The 21,936-nt window shown below is 55.4% G+C and overlaps 2 protein-coding genes across 2 annotated transcripts in view; one reads left to right on the top strand and one right to left on the bottom strand.

The window, feature by feature from the left end:
* The first annotated feature begins 2,727 nt into the window (after window positions 1-2,727).
* CIMIP2B (ciliary microtubule inner protein 2B) lies at window positions 2,728-18,820 on the top strand. The gene is made up of 6 exons (XM_060236648.1): window positions 2,728-2,795; window positions 4,930-5,153; window positions 8,618-8,778; window positions 15,908-16,031; window positions 16,714-16,941; window positions 18,720-18,820. The coding sequence occupies exons 1-6, from the start codon at window positions 2,728-2,730 to the stop codon at window positions 18,818-18,820; spliced, it is 906 nt and encodes a 301-aa protein (XP_060092631.1).
* A 2,369-nt stretch (window positions 18,821-21,189) lies between these two features.
* Window positions 21,190-21,936, bottom strand: part of RUSC2 (RUN and SH3 domain containing 2) — a 31,563-nt gene continuing 30,816 nt past the window's right edge. Inside the window, exon 11 of the mRNA XM_060236272.1 lies at window positions 21,190-21,406. Coding sequence (XP_060092255.1) covers window positions 21,226-21,406 — 181 coding nt within the window. The 3' untranslated portion in view covers window positions 21,190-21,225. The remainder of the gene's footprint in view (window positions 21,407-21,936) is intronic.

Here is a 21,936-nt window from a genome sequence, read left to right as displayed (position 1 = left end):
ACCCTCCTCTGGACCCCTTCCAGCTTGTCTAGATCCTTCTTAAAATGTGGTGCCCAAAACTGTACACAAGATTCCAGGTGAGGTCTTACCAGAGCAGAGTAAAGCGACACCATCACATCACTTTCGTCTGTGTGGGTGGGGGGGTGGGAGAGGGCCCCCAGGGAAGCTGTGTAGGTGGGGGGGGGGTCTTTGGATCCTTGGGCTCATTCCTGAGGAAGTGTGTGTGTAGGAGCAACTGACATAGGGGTCCCTGGCTAGAGGACGGGGCCCATTTGCCCAGGGCCAGCTCTGCCACTGGGCAAACTAGACCATTGCCCAGGGCGCTGGCTAAATTGTGCACCCCCCATGTGACTCAGTGATGTTACCAGTGCTGGGGGGCCTTGCCTAGGGGGCCAGCTAGTCTAAGGCCTGCCCTGCAAAAGGACCCGGTTAGCTGGGCCCCCCTCCCCCTTCCCCTGCAGTTGTTCTTCTCCTTCCCGCGTCTTTGTGGGGGGGTCCTCCTGCACACCATTTCCTTCCCCCTTCAACCTGCTTCCTTCCTTTGCAGCCCCTGGGTATTTTGGACAACTTCTCTGTTCTCTGGTTCCAGGGACGAGTTTAGCAGCATATTTTGATGTTAGTAACATATTTCAAGAGTGGCACACTCAGCATTTTTGGAGACGGGGTTTCTTCTACATAAGCAAAGAGCTAACGTCGTCCTATATGGTTCTGCCCTCTGCGGCAAGACTGTAACTCCCAGGGTGGTGGAGCTCATTAGCATAACTCATTAACATATCCCCCCCCAAAAGCAACCTGCTCCGAATCGTGGGTTTTATACCGTCATCACCTGCGACTCCTCGAGCGCTTTCATCAGCGCTGCCTTCGCACCATCCTCAACATCCACTGGAGTGACTTTGTGACCAATACTGAAGTCCTCAAGCGGGCGGAGGTTACAAGCATCGAGGCACTGCTGTTGAAGACGCAGCTGCGCTGGGCAGGGCATATTTCTAGGATGGAAAACCACCGCCTTCCCAAGATTGCCCTGTATGGCGAACTCTCCACCGGCCATCGAAATAGAGGGGCACCAAAGAAGAGGTACAAGGACTCTTTGAAGAAATCCCTTGGCACCTGTCGCATCAACCATCACCAGTGGTCTGACCTAGCCTCAGATCGCAAAGCATGGAGACACACCATCCACCAGGCTGTCTCTTCCTTTGAGAATGCACGCATAGGACAAAAGGAGATTGAGGAAGAATCGCACTGCTACAGCACCAACCCTAAATCAGACTTTTCCCTGCAGCCACTGTGGCCGGACCTGCCTGTCCCGCATTGGTCTTGTCAGCCACCAGCGAGCCTGCAGCAGATGTGGACTATTGCACCCTTCTTAAATCTTCGTTCACGAAGCCAAGCCGAGAGACCCTTCCAGGAAGCCCCACCAAACAATGGGCACATCCACAAAACAATTGCCCTTTCATCACACCCCCTCCAGCCTACAAATAGCAGCTCTCCAGCAGCCCTGGCCCCACTCAATGCACAGCAGCCAAGAAGGTCTGAGCGCCTGCTCCGGCTGCAACGCCACTGAGGATGTTCTCCGCAGCTGAGAACGAAACGTCTGGAAGGAAAACTTTCTCCAGTAGAACACGGCACTTGATCCTGAAAGATTCTACAAACCCTACTGGCTGATTTGTTTTCCATTCCCTTCCTAATAATTCCCAGCATGGTCTCCTCTCGTGCGTCTGTCTCCTGCTGCTGCCATGGGGCAGGGCCCAAGTGCCAGACCCAGCAGAGCTGAGACCGGAGGAAGGCGGGGGGGGGGGGGCACAAGGGAAGGCGGGGGGGGGCACCCCCAACGGGCAAAGTGGGGCAGGTCCCTCTGGCAGGGAGGAAGCGCCACCTGCTGGCCGATCGAGTACTCAGACTTTGCTTTTTATTAATTGAGAATGCGTTTATGTATTTAGCTGTGGTCTTCCTTTTCTTTAACCCAGTCAACTGTGCAATTGGTTTAATAACAACAACTAATCTAATTGTTCTAACTGGTTATGGCTAATAATAAGCTTGTAATGTACATATACAGACAAAGAAAGCAGGAGTCAAGCGGCACCTTTAAGACCAACCCAATTTTATTTAGAACGTCAGCTTTCGTGTGCTCTTAAGCCCGCTTCATCAGACGAGGAATCCCGCACAGAGGCACGAAAGCTGACGTTCTCAATAAAAATGGGTTGGCCTTAAAGGTGACCTTGACTCCTGCTTTGTTTTACTGCTTCAGACCAACCCGGCTGCCCGCTTGGATCTCTCTACAGACAAAGCTCTTCCCTCTTAGGGGATCTGAAATTACATTATGTAAGTTGCTTTGGATGTAACTTGAACATAGCTTTGGATGTAACATTTCATAGCTTTGGATGTAACTTGAACATTAAAGCTTAATAAAGTTTATTTTGGAAAAACTAACTGGGATCTGGCTCGCTGAGTTGAAAGAGTTCTGCTCCACGCCCCCCCCGCCCCCCCCCCAGCTGCCGAGCATCAAAGAGCCCCCAAGCATTTTTCAAACAAGGGCGGCGCACAAGAGCGGGACGCAGGAAAGAGGACGAGTCCCTCCCTCCCTCCCTCCCTTCGAGCGCCAGGCCCGGGCCGGCAGCGGCAGGGCAGGGTTCTGTTGTGCCTCCCGTTGCCCCGGGCACCGCCTCCCCTCCCGGCCCCACACCTGCTCGCTGGCTCCGGAGGGAGGGCAGGGCAAGACACCAGCCGGCCATGGCCTTGGCCCCCCCGCGCCACGCCAGCCCCAGCCTCACCACCCCCCAGCCTCACTACCTCCCCGGGTAAGAGAGACCCGCCCAGCCCCGGGGCAGGGAGGCTCCCGGCGGGAGGGCGGGAGAAGGGTTCCGGCGGAAGGGCCACCAAAGGAAGCGACGCTCCCGCGGATTGGGGGGGGGGCGAAAAAGAGGTCGAAGGAGGGAGAAGCCCTGCCCCCCCAAGCCAGGCAAGACCCCCCCCTCGTGCCTGGGAGGGGGCAGTTCCAACAGCGGGGGGGGGGGCGGGGAGCCGCTCTCTACCGCTGCAGGGAGGCCATGAGGAGCTGCCCAAAGAGCCGCCCCCTCGGCCGCAGCAGTGCCAGCTGCAAGGCGAAACTCACCTTTGGCGCACCTGTCTGGAGCAACGCCTGGGGTGCCCTTCTCCAGGTGCCGCCTGGAGGTCTCCCCAAAGCAGAACCGGGAGGAAAGAGCTGCTTTGGCCTCTCGGGCATTGTGCCCCCCCCCCGCCCCCGCAGAGGTCCCTTCACTCCCCTCCTCAGTCTCCAGGCGTTTCCCCTCCTGGAGTTGGCACCCCACACAAGCTCACAGCTCCTCCAGGACTCCTTGTGAGGCGGGACAGGAGGCTCAACAGTAAGCGATTCCTTCTGGGACAAGAAGTCCCCTCCCGGCTGCCTTTCTCTCTGGGGCTGGAGGGGTGGGGGGGAGGCTGCTGAATCCCAGGCTTCCAGCCTGCCTGCCGCCCAGAAGGGAGGAGAAAGCCTGTCGCTCCCCCTTCCTCCAGCCCCTCCAGCCGCAGCCCTGCACCGACCACAGCCCTCCAGCCCAGCCCACCCAGCAGCCTTGCCTACCTGGCCACCCCCACACAGGGGAGCAGGGCTTGCTCAGAAGAGCCACGCGTGGCACACCCAAGGGGCCCGGCCACAGAGAGAGCAGCCCTGCACTGCGCTGAAGAGGTCAGACACATTGGCTGCTCATGAAGAACATAAGAGAAGGCAAATTGTATCAGGCCAATGGCCCATCCAGCCCAACCCTCTGTGTCACACAGTGGCCAAAAGACCCAGGTGCCATCAGGAGGTCCACCAGTGGGGCCAGGACACTAGAAGCCCTCGCACTGTGCCCCCCCAAGCACCAAGAATACAGAGCATCACTGTCTCAACGATAAGAGAAGTCATGTTGGATCAGGCCAATGGCCCATCCAGTCCAACACTCTGTCATACAGTGGCCAAAAAACCCAGGTGCCACCAGAAGGGTCACTAGTGGGGCCAGGACACTAGAAGCCCTCCCACTGTGCCCCCCCCCCCAGCACCAAGAATACAGAGCATCCCTGCCCCAGGCATAAGAACATAAGAGAAGCCCTGTTGGATCAGGCCAGTGGCCCATCCAGTCCAACACTCTGTGTCACACAGGGGCCAAAAAACCCAGGTGCCATCAGGAGGTCCATCAGTGGGGCCAGGACACTAGAAGCCCTCCCACTGTGCCCCCCCAAGCACCGAGAATACAGAGCATCCCTGCCCCAGACAGAGAGTTCCAACAATACGCTGTGGCTAATAGCCACGGATGGACCTCTTCTCCAGATGTTGAGAGCAGAAGACCAGAACTGGCCAAATGACTGAACGTCTTTCTTTGCATCGGATCCAGTTGGGTTCCTGAAACCTGGGTTTGATAATAGGAGTAAAAACAGTAATAATAACTCCTGCAGAAGGAACACCAGCTTCAGACGCTCGCTTGGTTCCATCAACCCCTCAATGACCTCGGGACTGTCTCTGCCCAAGTGGTGGGCAAGGCTGGGGGCCCCACAGGATACACTGCGGGGAAGCAGAAGCCAGGGAAAGACTGGTGGGGTCCTGACCCCCTGGAGGTGGTTTGCTTCTCCTTCCGGCACCCCACAGCCAGGGTCTGGAAGCAGGGTGGGTCAAAGGCATGGTGTTCCCATGGGGCTGGCCAACCAGAGTATCTTCTTGGCCACTGGCCCACCGGAGGCTCTCTCATCTGGTGGGGGGGGGGGCTTTCAAAGAGGCCTCTGCCTCGGACCATTCTAAGGGAGCCGGTCAGCCCCCAAGCTTGCTGTGGGCTGCCAAGAGGTACCAGACGTGCCCAGGGCGAGTGGGATAAATCAGCCACATGGGTTGTCCTGAGCTTGCACCCGGGGGTGGGGGGAGGTCAGATCCAGCCTGTGTTCTCACGCCAGGGGCCCTTGCAGCTACAGAGGGCACTGCCCCCGCCTCAAGTTCACCCTGGGCGAGACCTATGGAAAGCTCACCTCGCAGCTGCTGAGCAGCCCGGAGGGGCCGTGCCATGGCCAGCTACTCCTGCAGTCCACCTGGATCCCCCCTGCCTATCGTGGCCTCGTGGAGGAGGAGGCTGGAGAGGGCCCAGGGGCCAATGCCAGCTTCTTCAGTTCCTGCACAATTCCAGGATATACCGGTAAGGCACCAGAGAGAAGGTGCAAATAATAAAGGGGAGGGACGGTGGCTCAGTGGTAGATCATCTGCTTGGTAAGCAGAAGGTCCCAGGTTCAATCCCCGGCATCTCCAAAAAAAAAAGGGTCCAGGCAAAATGATGTGAAAAACCTTAGCTTGAGACCCTGGAGAGCCGCTGCCAGTCTGAGAAGACAATACTGACTTTGATGGACCAAGGGTCTGATTCAGTATAAGGCAGCTTCATATGTTCATATGTTCATAATTGGGGGGCAGGGAGGCTGAATGCTTGCGCGGTCACCCCAGGAGTTAGGATGGCTTTTGCCCACCGGGGAAGGGCTCAAAGGAAGGAAGGGCTGCCCACTTGTGCCCTTATGTCCAGGCAAGTCGAGGAGTCCATGGAAGTGCCCAGGGTGAGGAAAGGAACCATCAGTCTCCACGGGAGCCTGGCCCAGAAGTGACAAGTCATGTCTGTCAAGGCCTTTCCTGTGGCAGCCCCTCTGCACTTACAGTAGGGTTGACAACCCCGTGTTGGGGGTAGGGGATCCCCTGGTTTGGACACCCTCCCCCCCACTTCAGGGTCATCAAAAAGCGGGAGGGGGGAGGCAAATGTCGGCCACTCCATTATTCCCTATGGAGTGTCACGTTCTCAGGGTGCAGGCAGGTGGAAGTCCAAAGCCAGTCCAAGGTCAAAGTCCAGGAGTCAAGCAGGAGCCAAGTCACCAAGGCAGAATCACAAACCAGAATCAGAAGTCAATGTCCAAAAGCCACAAGGTCAGGGTGCCAAGGAAGTCAAGCAGGGCAGGATCAGGGATCAGGAAGGAGCGTGGATGCAAGCCAGAGAATAGACTTGTTGCTTCCACAAGGTTACCAGGTCCTGGGTGGAGGCTATATGGGAGCCTCAATCAGCCTGCTCCCTGGGTGGCAGCGACTCTGCTAGAACCCAGGGCTGAGAGATCTGAAGCATCCGCGTGCCTCATGCCTTCACTCTGAAAGTTCTTTCCGGAGCCTGCTTCGAACTCTTGAGATGGGAGGAGGAGAGCTTGGAGGAGATTGATCATCAACAGCTGACACTGGTGCCTGGAGAGTGATTGATGGGCCAGCTGCTGCTTGTTCAGCTGAGGAACTGGCTGGCAACTCTTCCAGGTCTGTTAACCCTTCCAGCTCCTCCTCATCAGGGCTCATGACATGGAGACCGATTCCCATAGGGTATAATGGAAAATTGATCTGGGGCTCTAGGGAAGCTGTTTTTTTATGTAGAGGCACCAAATTTGCAGCATAGCATCCAATGCCTCTCCTCAAAACACCCACCAAGTTTCAAAAGAATTGGGCAAGGGGGTCCAATTCTATGAGCCCCCGAAGCAGGTGCCTCTATACTTCATCATTTTCAATGCAGGGAAGGCATTGAAAAGGTGTGCGGTCCCTTTCAATGGGATGGCCAGAACTCCCTTTGGAGTTCAATTATGCTTGTCACACCCTGGCTCCGCCCCCAAAGTCTCCTGGCTCCGCCCCCAAAGTCTCCTGGCTCCACTCCCAAAGTCCCCAGGTATTTCTTCAATTGGACTTGGTGACCCTAACTTCCAGTGCTCCACCTTGAGAGCACCTATCCCTGCAGTTCTCCTCTTGGCAGGTCCTTTCAGTGGTCCTCAGAAGCGACAGTTTGAATCCTAGCGGGATTTGCTTGGGGGCTCATCTCCTTGGTAAGTGGCCTTGGATGCCCCGGGGCACAAAGGGGCACCCCATTCATTCCTCACAGTCTTTTAAACTGCAGGCAGACAACCTGCCCCTCTGCTGAGGGAAGGGGGGGTGGACCTCTGGGTGTGCGTCCTCCCCAGGGGTCGTTTTGTAGAAAAACAGGTGGTGGGGCTCATCCCGGGATTGTTCTGCAGCTGCACCTACTCTTCAACGGAAAAGGAGGGGGAACTCTCCAAAAGGTTCAGGAGCTCCCACTGAATCCGAGGCCTGGCTCCTCCCCCTTGGGAAGGCCTGGTGGAAGAGCCCCTCCCCCCTGCAGCCCTGGTGCCTTTTCTGATGCAGCCTGTGAGGATTCTGTCCCTGCAAAAGCATCTGAAGCAGCAGGCAAACAGTCTGGAAAAGGAAAGGGGGGGGGGGAGGCCGCTATAGCCAGTGGGCCAGTGCCAGGCTGGTGAAGGAAGCCCCGTCTTCTAAAGAAGAAGAAGAATTGCACCCTTCTCCCTGAATCAGTCTCAGAGCGGCTTACAATCTCCTATGTCTTCTCCCCCCACAGCAGACACCCTGTGAGGTAGGTGGGGCTGAGAGAGCTCTTACAACAGCTGCCCTTTCAAGGACAACTCCTGCGAGAGCTCTGGCTGACCCAAGGCCATTCCAGCAGCTGCAAGTGGAGGAGTGGGGAATCAAACCCTGTTCTCCCAGATAAGAGTCCGCACACTTAACCACTACACCAAACTGGCTCTCCAGATTTATAAGAAGAAGACTGCAGATATATACCCGCCCTTCTCTCTGAATCAGAGACTCAGAGCAGCTCACAATCTCCTATATCTTCTCCCCCCACAAGAGACACCCTGTGAGGTGGGTGGGGTTGAGAGGGCTCTGACAGAAATTGCTGTTGAGAGGAATAGTTCTGGGAGAACTTGTGATTGACTCAAGATCACATTAGCAGCTGCAAGTGGAGAAGTGAGGAATCAAACCCGGTTCTCCCAGGTAAGAGTCTTTGAACCTAAGAAGAAGACCGTAGATGTATACCCTAACCTTCTCTCTGAATCAGAGTCTCAGATCAGCTTACAATCTTCTATGTCTTCTCTCCCCACAGCCTGTGAGGTGGGTGGGGCTGAGAGAGCTCTTACGACAGCTGCCCTTTCAAGGACAACTCCTACGAGAGCTATGGCTAACCCAAGGCCATTCCAGCAGCTGAAGTGGAGGAGTGGAGAATCAAAGCCGGTTCTCCCAGATAAGAGTCCGCACATTTAACCACTACACCAAACTGGCTCTCTTTTGGTGGGGCTGAGAGAGCTCTCCCAGAAGCTGCCCTTTCAAGGACAGCTCTGCCAGAACTATGGCTGACTCAAGGCCATTCCAGCAGCTGCAGGTGGAGGAGTGGGGAATCAAACCCGGTTCTCCCAGATAAGAGTCCGTGCACTTCACCACTGCACCCAACTGGCTCTCCCTAAAGAGCCTGCCCTAGAGGAGAGCCTGCAGCAGCTGGCCCCCATAAGTGACCAGAGGTCTTGGTGTGCTTGGCCAGAGGGAACAGGGTCACAGGGATGCCAGCCTCCAGGTGGGACCTGGGGATCCCCTGGAAGTACAACTCATCTCCAGACTGCAGAGATCAGTGGCCCCAGGAGGGAATGGAGGCCTTTGGCACTGCCCCCCCCCATGTGTCCCCATTCTTCCCAGGCTCCACCCCCAAATCTCCAGGAGTTTCCCAGCCTGCACCTGGCAACTGTAGCCAGGGATGCCCCCTTCAGCAGCCTCTTGCCTGTTTCGTGGCAGGCTTCATCCCCCGGGCGCAGAACCACTTTGCCAAGACCTACGGCCAGGTCTGCAAGGAGGCCCAGCAGGAGTTTGCGAGGCAGCTGGCGAGGGGCGCCGGGGAGAGGCGGGCATGCCAAGCTGCAAGGACTCCACCACAGGATGCCAAGCCGGAGTTTGACGTGAGTGATGGCTGCGCAGGCGGTGGGGGTGGGGGCTATGTGGGCCTCTGGAGCTGGGCCAAGTGAGGCCTCTGGCCGGGCCTGGATAAAGGTCAAGGTCCGAGATGGCCTTCTGAATGAGCCCGAGGGCCCCTGCTGTCCAGCAGCCTGCTTCCGACAGTGCCCACCCGAGAGACACGCTCGGCTCCCTCCCTGTTGACCAGAGCCTGTCGCTCCAGCCTCTCGAGACGGAGGCTCCCTTCAGTAGCTGCTGACGGGCCTCTGGGCCCACACGGCTGGCTAATCCTCCTTTAAAGACTTCTGGGCATGAGGCCACTGCTGCGACCTCCAGTGGCAGGGAACCCCAAAGGGCATAACTTTTTGAATAAAGAAGCATTTCCTTCTGGGAGCAGGAGAAAGGGCTCTAGAGACTTCCTTTGTCCCAGGCATAATTCCATAGATTGTTATGTCCCCTGTCACCTTAGCCATCTTCTTCCTCCTCTCCTTCTGGTAGACCGAAGAGTCCTCCGGGCTTTCCTCCTGGGGAGGGGGCTCCAAGACCCTCTGCACTTTCCCAGCAGAACGGCACCGCTGCCCTTTCCCAAATCGGCCATGCTCCCTGCCGCCACCGGCAGAGCAGTCAGAGAATTGCAGTTTGTGTTCCTGCAATCAGACTCTGGTTTTAAGAAAAACCAGTTAGATTAGAACCCAGAAGCTCCTTAGAGACCAAAGTGACATTCAGGGTCTGAGCTGAAGCTCTCTTCATCAGCCTCGAGTAGGGAGGGGGATCTCTGGGCCTTTACATCCCACCAGCAGGGGGGAGGGACTGGGAAGGAGGCCGAGGCTCGTTCTGAAGCTGCCTTCCTGGGTCCATCAAAGTCAGTCTTGTCTACTCAGACTGGCAGCGGCTCTCCAGGGTCTCAAGCAGAGGTTTTTCACACCTATTTGCCTGGACCCTTTTTAGGTGGAGATGCCGGGGATTGAACCTGGGACTTTCTGCTTACCAAGCTGATGCTCTACCACTGAGCCACAGCCCATTCATGGCTCTCCAGGATCTCAAGCGGAGGTTTTTCACGTCTACTTGCCTGGACCCTTTTTAGATGGAGATGCCGGGGATTGAACCTGGGACCTTCTGCTTACCAAGCAGATGCTCTTCCACTGAGCCACTGTCCCTCCCAAACACTTAAGAAGCTGCCTTCTACTGAATCAGACCCCTCTGGGCCTATCAAAGTCAGTCTTGTCTACTCAGACTGGCACCGGCTCTCCAGGGTCCCAAGCGAAGGTTTTTCATCCCTACTTGCCTGGACCTTTTTTAGTTGGAGATGCCGGGAATTGAACCTGGGACTTTCTGCTTACCAAGCAGATGCTCTACCACTGAGCCACCATCCCTCCCCAGCCTAAGCAGCCTGCTTAGATGTTTGAGGGCAGGGCTTCTGCTGCTGGGCAAGTCTGCCCCATGAAGCTGCCTTCCACTGAATCAGACCCCAGTTCACCAAGGCCAGGGGGGTCTGCTCAGACAGGCCGTGACTCTCCAAGGTCTTAAGAAGAGAAACGTCTTGCCACCTACTCCCTGTCTCTTTTTTAAGCTAGCGGTGCCATGGATTTGACCCGGGACCTTTTGCTGGCCAGAGAGATGCTCTGCTATGTACTGAGCATGGCCCACCCCTTGCCCAGAAGTCCTTAGTGCTGGGCACAAAGGCTGAGGCAATGGGGGCAGGGAGGGGCTTTAAAGTGTTGGACTGGATGGGCCATTGGCCTGATCCAACATGGCTTCTCTTCTGTTCTTATGTGACACAGAGTGTTGGACTGGATGGGCCACTGGCCTGATCGAACATGGCTTCTCTTATGTTCTTCTGTGACACAGAGTGTTGGACTGGATGGGCCATTGGCCTGATCCATTAGGGCTTATCTTCTGTTATTATGGGACACAGAGTGTTGGACTGGAGGGGCCACTGGCCTGATCCAACAGGGCTTCTCTTATGTTCTTATGTGACACAGAGTGTTGGACTGGAGGGGCCATTGGCCTGATCCAATAGGGCTTATCTTCTGTTATTATGGGACACAGAGTGTTGGACTGGAGGGGCCACTGGCCTGATCCAATAGGGCTTATCTTCTGTTATTATGGGACACAGAGTGTTGGACTGGATGGGCCACTGGCCTGATGCAACATGGCTTCTCTTATGTTCTTATGTGACACAGAGTGTTGGACTGGATGGGCCACTGGCCTGATTCAGCAGGGCTTCTCTTATGTTCTTATGTGACACAGAGTGTTGGACTGGATGGGCCATTGTCCTGATCCAACATGGCTTCTCTTATGTTCTTTTGTGACACAGAGCGTTGGACTGGATGGGCCATTGGCCTGATCCAACAGGGCTTCTCTTATGTTCTTATGTGACACAGAGTGTTGGACTGGATGGGCCACTGGCCTGATCCAACATGGCTTCTCTTATGTTCTTTTGTGACACAGAGCGTTGGACTGGATGGGCCATTGGCCTGATCCAACAGGGCTTCTCTTATGTTCTTATGTGACACAGAGTGTTGGACTGGATGGTCCACTGGCCTGATTCAACATGGCTTCTCTTATGTTCTTATGTGACACAGAGTGTTGGACTGGATGGGCCACTGGCCTGATTCAGCAGGGCTTCTCTTATGTTCTTATGTGACACAGAGTGTTGGACTGGATGGGCCATTGTCCTGATCCAACAGGGCTTCTCTTATGTTCTTCTGTGACACAGAGTGTTGGACTGGATGGGCCACTGGACTTACCCAACATGGCTTCTCTTATGTGACACAGAGTGTTGGACTGGATGGGCCACTGGCCTGATCCAACAGGGCTTCTCTTATGTTCTTCTGTGACACAGAGTGTTGGACTGGGTGGGCCACTGGCCTGATTTAACATGGCTTCTCTTATGTTCTTATGTGACACAGAGTGTTGGACTGGATGGGCCACTGGCCTGATCCAACATGGCTTCTCTTCTGTTCTTATGTGACACAGAGTGTTGGACTGGATGGGCCATTGGCCTGATCCATTAGGGCTTATCTTCTGTTATTATGGGACACAGAGTGTTGGACTGGATGGGCCATTGGCATGACCCAACATGGCTTCTCTTATGTGACACAGAGTGTTGGACTGGATGGGCCACTGGCCTGATCCAACATGGCTTCTCTTATGTTCTTATGTGACACAGAGTGTTGGACTGGGTGGGCCACTGGCCTGATTCAACATGGCTTCTGTTATGTTCTTATGTGACACAGAGTGTTGGACTGGGTGGCCACTGGCCTGATCCATTAGGGCTTCTCTTCTGTTCTTATGTGACACAGAGTGTTGGACTGGATGGGCCACTGGCCTGATCCAACATGGCTTCTCTTCTGTTCTTATGGGACACAGAGTGTTGGACTGGATGGGCCATTGGCCTGATCCATTAGGGCTTATCTTCTGTTATTATGGGACACAGAGTGTTGGACTGGATGGGCCATTGGCATGACCCAACATGGCTTCTCTTATGTGACACAGAGTGTTGGACTGGGTGGGCCACTGGCCTGATTCAACATGGCTTCTGTTATGTTCTTATGTGACACAGAGTGTTGGACTGGGTGGCCACTGGCCTGATCCAACAGGGCTTCTCTTATGTTCTTATGTGACACAGAGTGTTGGACTGGAGGGGCTATTGGCCTGATCCAACAGGGCTTCTCTTATGTTCTTATGGGACACAGAGTGTTGGACTGGAGGGGCCATTGGCCTGATCCAACAGGGCTTCTCTTATGTTCTTCTGTAACACAGAGTGTTGGACTGGAGGGGCCATTGGCCTGATCCAACATGGCTTCTCTTATGTTCTTATGTGACACAGAGTGTTGGACTGGATGGGCCATTGGCCTGATCCAACATGGCTTCTCTTATGTTCTTATGTGACACAGAGTGTTGGACTGGAGGGGCCACTGGCCTGATCCAACAGGGCTTCTCTTATGTTCTTATGTGACACAGAGTGTTGGACTGGAGGGGCCACTGGCCTGATCCAACAGGGCTTCTCTTATGTTCTTATGTGACACAGAGTGTTGGACTGGAGGGGCCACTGGCCTGACCCAACAGGGCTTCTCTTATGTTCTTATGTGACACAGAGTGTTGGACTGGATGGGCCACTGGCCTGACCCAACAGGGCTTTTCTTATGTTCTTATGTGACACAGAGTGTTGGACTGGAGGAGCCACTGGCCTGATCCAACAGGGCTTCTCTTATGTTCTTATGTGACACAGAGTGTTGGACTGGATGGGCCATTGGCCTGATCCAACATGGCTTCTCTTATGTTCTTATGTGACACAGAGTGTTGGACTGGAGGGGCCACTGGCCTGATCCAACAGGGCTTCTCTTATGTTCTTATGTGACACAGAGTGTTGGACTGGAGGGGCCACTGGCCTGATCCAACAGGGCTTCTCTTATGTTCTTATGTGACACAGAGTGTTGGACTGGAGGGGCCACTGGCCTGACCCAACAGGGCTTCTCTTATGTTCTTATGTGACACAGAGTGTTGGACTGGATGGGCCACTGGCCTGACCCAACAGGGCTTTTCTTATGTTCTTATGTGACACAGAGTGTTGGACTGGATGGGCCATTGTCCTGATCCAACATGGCTTCTCTTATGTTCTTTTGTGACACAGAGCGTTGGACTGGATGGGCCATTGGCCTGATCCAACAGGGCTTCTCTTATGTTCTTATGTGACACAGAGTGTTGGACTGGATGGGCCACTGGCCTGATCCAACGTGGCTTCTCTTATGTTCTTTTGTGACACAGAGCGTTGGACTGGATGGGCCATTGGCCTGATCCAACAGGGCTTCTCTTATGTTCTTATGTGACACAGAGTGTTGGACTGGATGGTCCACTGGCCTGATTCAACATGGCTTCTCTTATGTTCTTATGTGACACAGAGTGTTGGACTGGATGGGCCACTGGCCTGATTCAGCAGGGCTTCTCTTATGTTCTTATGTGACACAGAGTGTTGGACTGGATGGGCCATTGTCCTGATCCAACAGGGCTTCTCTTATGTTCTTCTGTGACACAGAGTGTTGGACTGGATGGGCCACTGGACTTACCCAACATGGCTTCTCTTATGTGACACAGAGTGTTGGACTGGATGGGCCACTGGCCTGATCCAACAGGGCTTCTCTTATGTTCTTCTGTGACACAGAGTGTTGGACTGGGTGGGCCACTGGCCTGATTTAACATGGCTTCTCTTATGTTCTTATGTGACACAGAGTGTTGGACTGGATGGGCCACTGGCCTGATCCAACATGGCTTCTCTTCTGTTCTTATGTGACACAGAGTGTTGGACTGGATGGGCCATTGGCCTGATCCATTAGGGCTTATCTTCTGTTATTATGGGACACAGAGTGTTGGACTGGATGGGCCATTGGCATGACCCAACATGGCTTCTCTTATGTGACACAGAGTGTTGGACTGGATGGGCCACTGGCCTGATCCAACATGGCTTCTCTTATGTTCTTATGTGACACAGAGTGTTGGACTGGGTGGGCCACTGGCCTGATTCAACATGGCTTCTGTTATGTTCTTATGTGACACAGAGTGTTGGACTGGGTGGCCACTGGCCTGATCCATTAGGGCTTCTCTTCTGTTCTTATGTGACACAGAGTGTTGGACTGGATGGGCCACTGGCCTGATCCAACATGGCTTCTCTTCTGTTCTTATGGGACACAGAGTGTTGGACTGGATGGGCCATTGGCCTGATCCATTAGGGCTTATCTTCTGTTATTATGGGACACAGAGTGTTGGACTGGATGGGCCATTGGCATGACCCAACATGGCTTCTCTTATGTGACACAGAGTGTTGGACTGGGTGGGCCACTGGCCTGATTCAACATGGCTTCTGTTATGTTCTTATGTGACACAGAGTGTTGGACTGGGTGGCCACTGGCCTGATCCAACAGGGCTTCTCTTATGTTCTTATGTGACACAGAGTGTTGGACTGGAGGGGCTATTGGCCTGATCCAACAGGGCTTCTCTTATGTTCTTATGGGACACAGAGTGTTGGACTGGAGGGGCCATTGGCCTGATCCAACAGGGCTTCTCTTATGTTCTTCTGTAACACAGAGTGTTGGACTGGAGGGGCCATTGGCCTGATCCAACATGGCTTCTCTTATGTTCTTATGTGACACAGAGTGTTGGACTGGATGGGCCATTGGCCTGATCCAACATGGCTTCTCTTATGTTCTTATGTGACACAGAGTGTTGGACTGGAGGGGCCACTGGCCTGATCCAACAGGGCTTCTCTTATGTTCTTATGTGACACAGAGTGTTGGACTGGAGGGGCCACTGGCCTGATCCAACAGGGCTTCTCTTATGTTCTTATGTGACACAGAGTGTTGGACTGGAGGGGCCACTGGCCTGACCCAACAGGGCTTCTCTTATGTTCTTATGTGACACAGAGTGTTGGACTGGATGGGCCACTGGCCTGACCCAACAGGGCTTTTCTTATGTTCTTATGTGACACAGAGTGTTGGACTGGAGGAGCCACTGGCCTGATCCAACAGGGCTTCTCTTATGTTCTTATGTGACACAGAGTGTTGGACTGGATGGGCCATTGGCCTGATCCAACAGGGCTTCTCTTATGTTCTTATGTGACACAGAGTGTTGGACTGGAGGGGCCACTGGCCTGATCCAACAGGGCTTCTCTTATGTTCTTATGTGACACAGAGTGTTGGACTGGAGGGGCCACTGGCCTGATCCAACAGGGCTTCTCTTATGTTCTTATGTGACACAGAGTGTTGGACTGGAGGGGCCACTGGCCTGACCCAACAGGGCTTCTCTTATGTTCTTATGTGACACAGAGTGTTGGACTGGATGGGCCACTGGCCTGACCCAACAGGGCTTTTCTTATGTTCTTATGTGACACAGAGTGTTGGACTGGAGGAGCCACTGGCCTGATCCAACAGGGCTTCTCTTATGTTCTTATGTGACACAGAGTGTTGGACTGGATGGGCCATTGGCCTGATCCAACATGGATTCTCTTATGTTCTTATGTGACACAGAGTGTTGGACTGGAGGGGCCACTGGCGTAACCCAACAGGGCTTGTCTTATCTTCTTATGCCAGAAGCCCACCAGAGGCTTGACCTTTAGCCTTGTCCCTTCCCTGCCCTCAGCTCCCCCCTGCCGAAGAGAAGCTTCCAGTGGCAACTCCTGCCCCCCCTGGGCCCAGCTGTGCTCCTCACAGAGAACCTGATGCAGCAGCGGAGGGTGGCGAGCCCCAGAAGTCTTTCGTTCCAGGTGAGGCTCCGGGGCCACGGAGGGGGGTGGTGGTGAGCGTCGCTGCATGGAGGCCACGGGGTCTGCCACTTTCCACGGGGCCTCCATGTAAACAACCCCCCCGATTTTCCAATTATTTTATACAATCAAATATCCTCATAGAATCATCCAGTACCAAAGGTGCAGATATAAGACACACCCATACCCGAAGGCCATATACTTAAAGCAGTAGTCTATTTCTTTGGGATAAAAATCCTTGTAATTGTTCCTTAGAGCTGGGACTCCAGCCGTGAAGGTGGAGTCCTGTGCTCCAAATCTTCTTGCAGCTAGGGTGAAGATGAGAGGCAGGAAGACAAAAGGACGCAACGGGGACGCGCCTGATGCCCTCTTTCACAATAGGCTTGTCCGAGCTTCAAAACATATTTTCAACTGATGTGGGAGACCAACGCTCCAACTATTCTGCAGACAAAGACGGCTTATGTTGGTCTCCCACATAAGTGCATAAGTGTATAAAATAACTGGCAAATCTCGGGTTTGTTTACGTGGATGCCTACGGGCTTTTTCCCGCTTCCATTGCCACGTTACTCTGTTGGCTTGCCACTTTCCAGGGGGGGCCAGAGATGCTGGCGGGGTGCTCCCAGAAGAGCCGCTGGCCCTGGCCCGCCCTGGGACCCAGGAGGTAACCCGTGGGTGGCTGCTGCAGGCTTCACAGGCTTCATCCCCCGTGCCCGCTATTTGATCGGGGCCAGCTACCCGAGCCTGACCCGCCGGGCCTGGGCGGAGTTTCGACAGATGCTTCGGAAAGAAGGGCAGGAGACCTCTTGGGAGAGCAGCGCTCGCTGGAAGGGCAACGGCCAAGTCTTGCCACCGCTGGTGAAGACCTACCCCGCCGACAAGGGCCTCCTGCCCCACTACCAAGGCTATGTGCCAGGTGAGCTGGGGGAGGGCTGGGCAACTGGGCTCACAGCTGTGGCAGCAGAGACGGGCCCCAGCAGGGGTCACTCCGCGATACCAAAGCCACAGAAACTCTGCCGGCCAGACTGGGCCTCAACTTGACAGGAACCCACAAGGGAGGGGCCCACCTGCTCTGGGGCTCCCAGGCTGCAGCAGCCCAAAGTTCCCCGGGGGGGGGGTGCTGGGGAGGCCACCACATAGCTTCAGCCCCCATTCAGCCTCCAGGGGGGCCAGGCCACAAAGACCCCCACCCCTGCCTCCACCCCCAAAGGGAACTCTAGGCACAAACCGCCCATCTCTTCTGTTATTGCCTTGTGCTGTTTATTCCGGGAGGAAGCAAGACAGCAATTCTTGCCTCGCATTTCCAAGAGGGCTCAACTTCTGAGAGTCTGCTCTCAACAGCACCGTGAGGTGAAGGGGCTGGGCAGAAGGGCCTGGGCATTTGGAACTTACACCTCAAGAAGGCCCCGCCCAGCTAGTGACCCCTTTCCCCACTCCAGGCCCATCCCTGACTGGACCACAACTGCCCAGGGGCTGCTGTTTGGCTCCTAACAGAGACAGCAAATAGAAAACCAGATGTCCTCACACCAGCGCATCTCGACATGCAGGGACAGCAAAGCAGCTGCAGCCACAGAATCTTAGAATTGGAAGAAGGGACCTCCAGGGTCATCTAATCCAACCCCCTGCACAATGCAGGAAATTCACAAATACCTCCCCCCCCACACATACATCCCGTGAGCAGGCCCAGAAAATGGCAAAAAACAAAAATTACCGTATCCCAGAAGTCTTCCCTTTTGTTTCAGCTGCTGCAAAACCTGCAGTAACATGGCATGCAGACAACCGCTTTCTTCCACACTACGAAGTGGAGGGCGGAATATAAATCCAATGTCGCCTTCTTCTTCTTTCCCTTTCTACATCCGCAACAAAAAAGTGCTAGTTTTTTAAAATGAGAGCTGGAAATTCAGGCACTAGATTGTGGTCGTGGATTAATATTGATGTTATCCTGCTGTAGTGTTGATTTTAAAACCCCACCAAAGTCCGTGTGTGGGGAAGGGGGTTTCATGGGGGCTGAGGCCAAGGGAATGGCACCAACGGGAGCAGGTCTTAGGAAAACACACACCTGCCACCCATGTGGGGGAAAAAGGGTGATTTGACTGTGATCTCTCTGAAAAGGAAGTTCCCCAGCCAGGGAAAGATCACACACAAAATGAACGATTTGAAGACGATGTCGGGTGGATCCTCCAAAAAACCCCTGGGTTCCGGCTTGGCTGCCAAACCAGAGCAAGCTCTCTGTGGGAAGCCCACCAGAACACTCCCCCAGACTGGATCTGAAGCCAAAAGGAGAGCCAGTTTGGTGTAGTGGTTAAGTGTGCGGACTCTTATCTGGGAGAGCCGGGTTTGATTCCCCACTCCTCCACTTGCACCTGCTGGAATGGCCTTGGGTCAGCCATAGCTCTGGCAGAGGTTGTCCTTGAAAGGGCAGCTGCTGTGAGAGCCCTCTCCAGCCCCACCCACCTCACAGGGTGTCTGTTGTGGGGGAGGAAGGTAAAGGATATTGTGAGCCGCTCTGAGACTCTTCGGAGTGGAGGGCGGGATATAAATCCAATATCTTCTTCTTAAAAAAAAAAAAAGTGAGGGCAAGCAAGGGGTGACTGAGCAGGACAGCGCCCCCCAGCAGCAGAGTGCTGGGCAGGGCACGTGCAGAGTGCTCCCAGTCCTCAGCAGCCTTCTCCCACCCCACCTGTCTTCTTCTAGGCTACAAGTTCCGGTTTGGCCACACCTACGGCCACCTCACCTACGACGCCCTGGGCCGGAGCACACCGGAGAAGCTGACGCTGCCAGATCGTCTGCTGTAGAAGGCTGCTTCCCCAGCCCCATCTCCCGACCCCCAAAAAACTAGGCCCCTCTTTGGGGTTGGGGGCAGCCCCCACAGCTCTCCCCCCCACCCCCCGTGGACAGACATTCAGGAAGAGAAAGAGGAAGGTGCTGTCAGGCAGGCAGGCTGTCTCTCACCTTGGCAATTGGGGTCGGACCAGTTCCTTGGGAGATCTGAGCAACCCACGGCCACCTGGCCTCTAGGAGGGAGGGGGAGCTGGAAGGCCTTCCCCTCCATCAGTCAGCCACTCCTGGGGAGCCCTGGAGAGCAGCTTCCGGTCAGAGCCCTCCGATTCAGCACCAGGCAGCTGCCTAAGGGACCCAAGGCCTATTTTTGCCAGAGGAGGTCTGGCTGAGGCCCAGGGTAGTTGGGGGTCAGACAACTGCAGCACTCCCCCAGTTCTCTCCAACTGCAGAGAAGCAGCCCTCGGCCTGAGCAGCTCCACAAAAACGGAGGTGGGGTGCTTGTCAGGCCGATGGAGGCAGGAAAGAGTGGGGGTCCTCTCCCTGCTCCCCTTCAAGGTTTCTAGGAGTCTCCTTTGCAAACACCCGGCCCAGCCTGACTTGCTTTGGCAACTCGGGGAAGAGGACCCTCCCTTGCATCCTGCATCAGCCCAGATGTTGTGCCGGAATGCAGAGCTGGGCCCCCCCTTCCCTGGGCCCCTTCCCTCAGTCTTCTTTCTGGCTGCCCCGCCAGCACTCTTTCATTTTTAACTCTTTGGCTGCCTTCCCGCTGAGATTCTCCAGTTGGTTTCATTGCCACTGCATGATTTGGGGCGTGTGTGTGTGTGTTGCACAATCAATTAAGCCGTGAACTCCTGACTCGCTGCAGTGCTCTTGCAGCTCCCCCTTCTCGTTCCATTCAGAAGCCAACTTGGCCTTTCCCCTTGTATCTTGGCAATAAAAAGGGCAATAGCCGTTTTTGGAAAAACGAAAGATGAGAATTCAGAGAAACTAGTGGATCGCAGCAACAGGTTGCCATGAAAATATCGCTCTGTAGCATAACAGCAATTGCTGATTTTTCTCAAAAATCTAAAAGCCCTTTTGTGGGACAGCAGGGGAAACGGCATCGCCATGGGGCTAATTGGGGGGTGGGGGACCTTCAGCGACACCCCCCTGCCTGTGCAGGAGACATCTCGTGGACCTTCTCGGGACACAGTTTGGAGTCTTCCTCCCCCGCAGCGCCCAACGTCTTCCCCGTCCTCCGCAACCCACATCAGGGGCAGGGTGCGGAAGGCATCGGGCACCCATGGGAAGGCAAGGCAGCGTCAGCAGTCATGACTCCAGAAGGCGGCTCCTCTCATCAGCACCTTTTTTTAATTAATGTGCATCATAAATAAAGAAATAAATAAAGGCGAGACACCCTGTTCTAACGCCAAAAGTACAAATTAAACAATGGCGCCATGTCCGCAAGAGCCGAATGTACACCGAAGGGCCCGCTTTGCAGCGGCAGAGACGCCCGGGCAGGACCAGCTGAGGGGAGGGGGGGCTATACCTCGGCTGGCCTTTGCAATAATACTGTTGCGTTAGCTACACTGAGCCTGGCAGGGCACCCACTCCCTACACAGCTTGTCCCCTAAGTGGGCATGGAACACAGCAGCAGGTGACCCCCCGCCCTCCTTCAGACTCCTGTGGCAGGCAGTTCCACCGGCCCGGCGGCCTCCGGGGCCTTCCAGCTGCTGCGCTTCTCTCTCATGCAAAAACCTTAAAAACCCAATAGCCGTTGGCCTGGAACAAAACCCACAGCCACTTGCCCAGGATGGCGGGGCGGTACCTGCCCACTTTGGGCTGGAAGCACTGCCCCTCCCCCATCCCCACATGGCCCCTCCCCCTACTCCCCAGTCCCCCCCGCTGGGGGGGGCAACGCTCACGAACCCGCTACTTCTACCACAGAACAGCTGTCGACTGCTACCAAACCACGACACACAGACACAGACACTGGCTGGACTCCCGCCGGCCCCCCCCCGGCCCTCCACGGCCCGCTCGCGTTAACAGCAGGGAGCACCGAGCTTCCAGCAGCCAGCAGGAGGGACCCCCGCCTGCCCACCCCCACCGCGGAAGAGGAGCAATGCATGCTGGGAACTGTAGTTGCACACAGGCTGCCCTGTCAGACGTCAGGAGGGCACCCCTACCCCACCCCAGGTGTCTCTGTCCCTGCAGACCGATGCTTATCTTGGATGATGGCTGGAGGGGAGGAGGAGGGGGGGTCCCAGAGAGAGCATGCACGATGATGCTGGGCAAGAGAGATCCCTGCCAGCCCCCGCGGAGCAGGGCAGAGGAGGGGCACAAGAAGTCCGTTCTCAGGGACCACGGAGGGAGGAGGCACGACCTGCCCACCCCTGCTCCGCCTGGTGGCTGTCCTTCAGGAGCCTGGTGCCCCGTCCTGTCAATAGTCCTCGTCTTCCATGTGCGTGACGTACATGATGGGCACCAGGCCGCTCTCAGCTCCTCTGCTGCACTGCAGCCAGTCAGCGTCCACCTTGCCCGTCACTTGCAGGATGTCTCCCTTCTTGAAGCTCAGCTGCCCGGCCTCTGTGGCGATGTGGTGGCAAAGGGCCTTCACCTCCCTGGGGAGGGAAGTGGAAAGACATGAGGGCCCACGTAGGTGGCGTCTGGCCCAGGCGGGGCCAGAGCAGCTGCTGGGGAGGTGGGAGAGCCACGCCCAGCCAGGAAGCCTGGGGGCAAAGGCGCTCCTCGCTCACTAACGTGGCAGCCTCCCTTGTAATGACAGAGGCACAGAGCAGCTGTTCAGGGGGCCGGAACACAAAAGGGACACGGCAGAGCTGGGGAAAGGGGAGGAGAGGGCAGCTGCGGTGGCAAAGAGGTTGGCACATCTTCCCTCTGAGGAAAGGCTGAAGAATCTGGGACTTTTCCCACATAGAAAAGAGGTGGCCGGGGGCAGGGGAGGACACGGTGGAGGTTTACAGAAGTATGCATGAGGGTGGAGAGAGCGGACACAGAGAAAGACTAGACCGTGAGGGCATCCAATGAAGCCGACGGGCTCAGGATGGACAGCAGGAAAGACAACTTTACAGGTGGATGGAAATGTGGGAGGAAGTGATGCCCAGGAACACAGATGGCTTGAAAGGGGCTAGAC

Source organism: Heteronotia binoei, chromosome 4, assembly GCF_032191835.1.
Source record: "Heteronotia binoei isolate CCM8104 ecotype False Entrance Well chromosome 4, APGP_CSIRO_Hbin_v1, whole genome shotgun sequence".
Lineage (NCBI taxonomy): Eukaryota > Metazoa > Chordata > Lepidosauria > Squamata > Gekkonidae > Heteronotia > Heteronotia binoei.
This window is presented reverse-complemented; position numbering and strand designations above follow the sequence as displayed.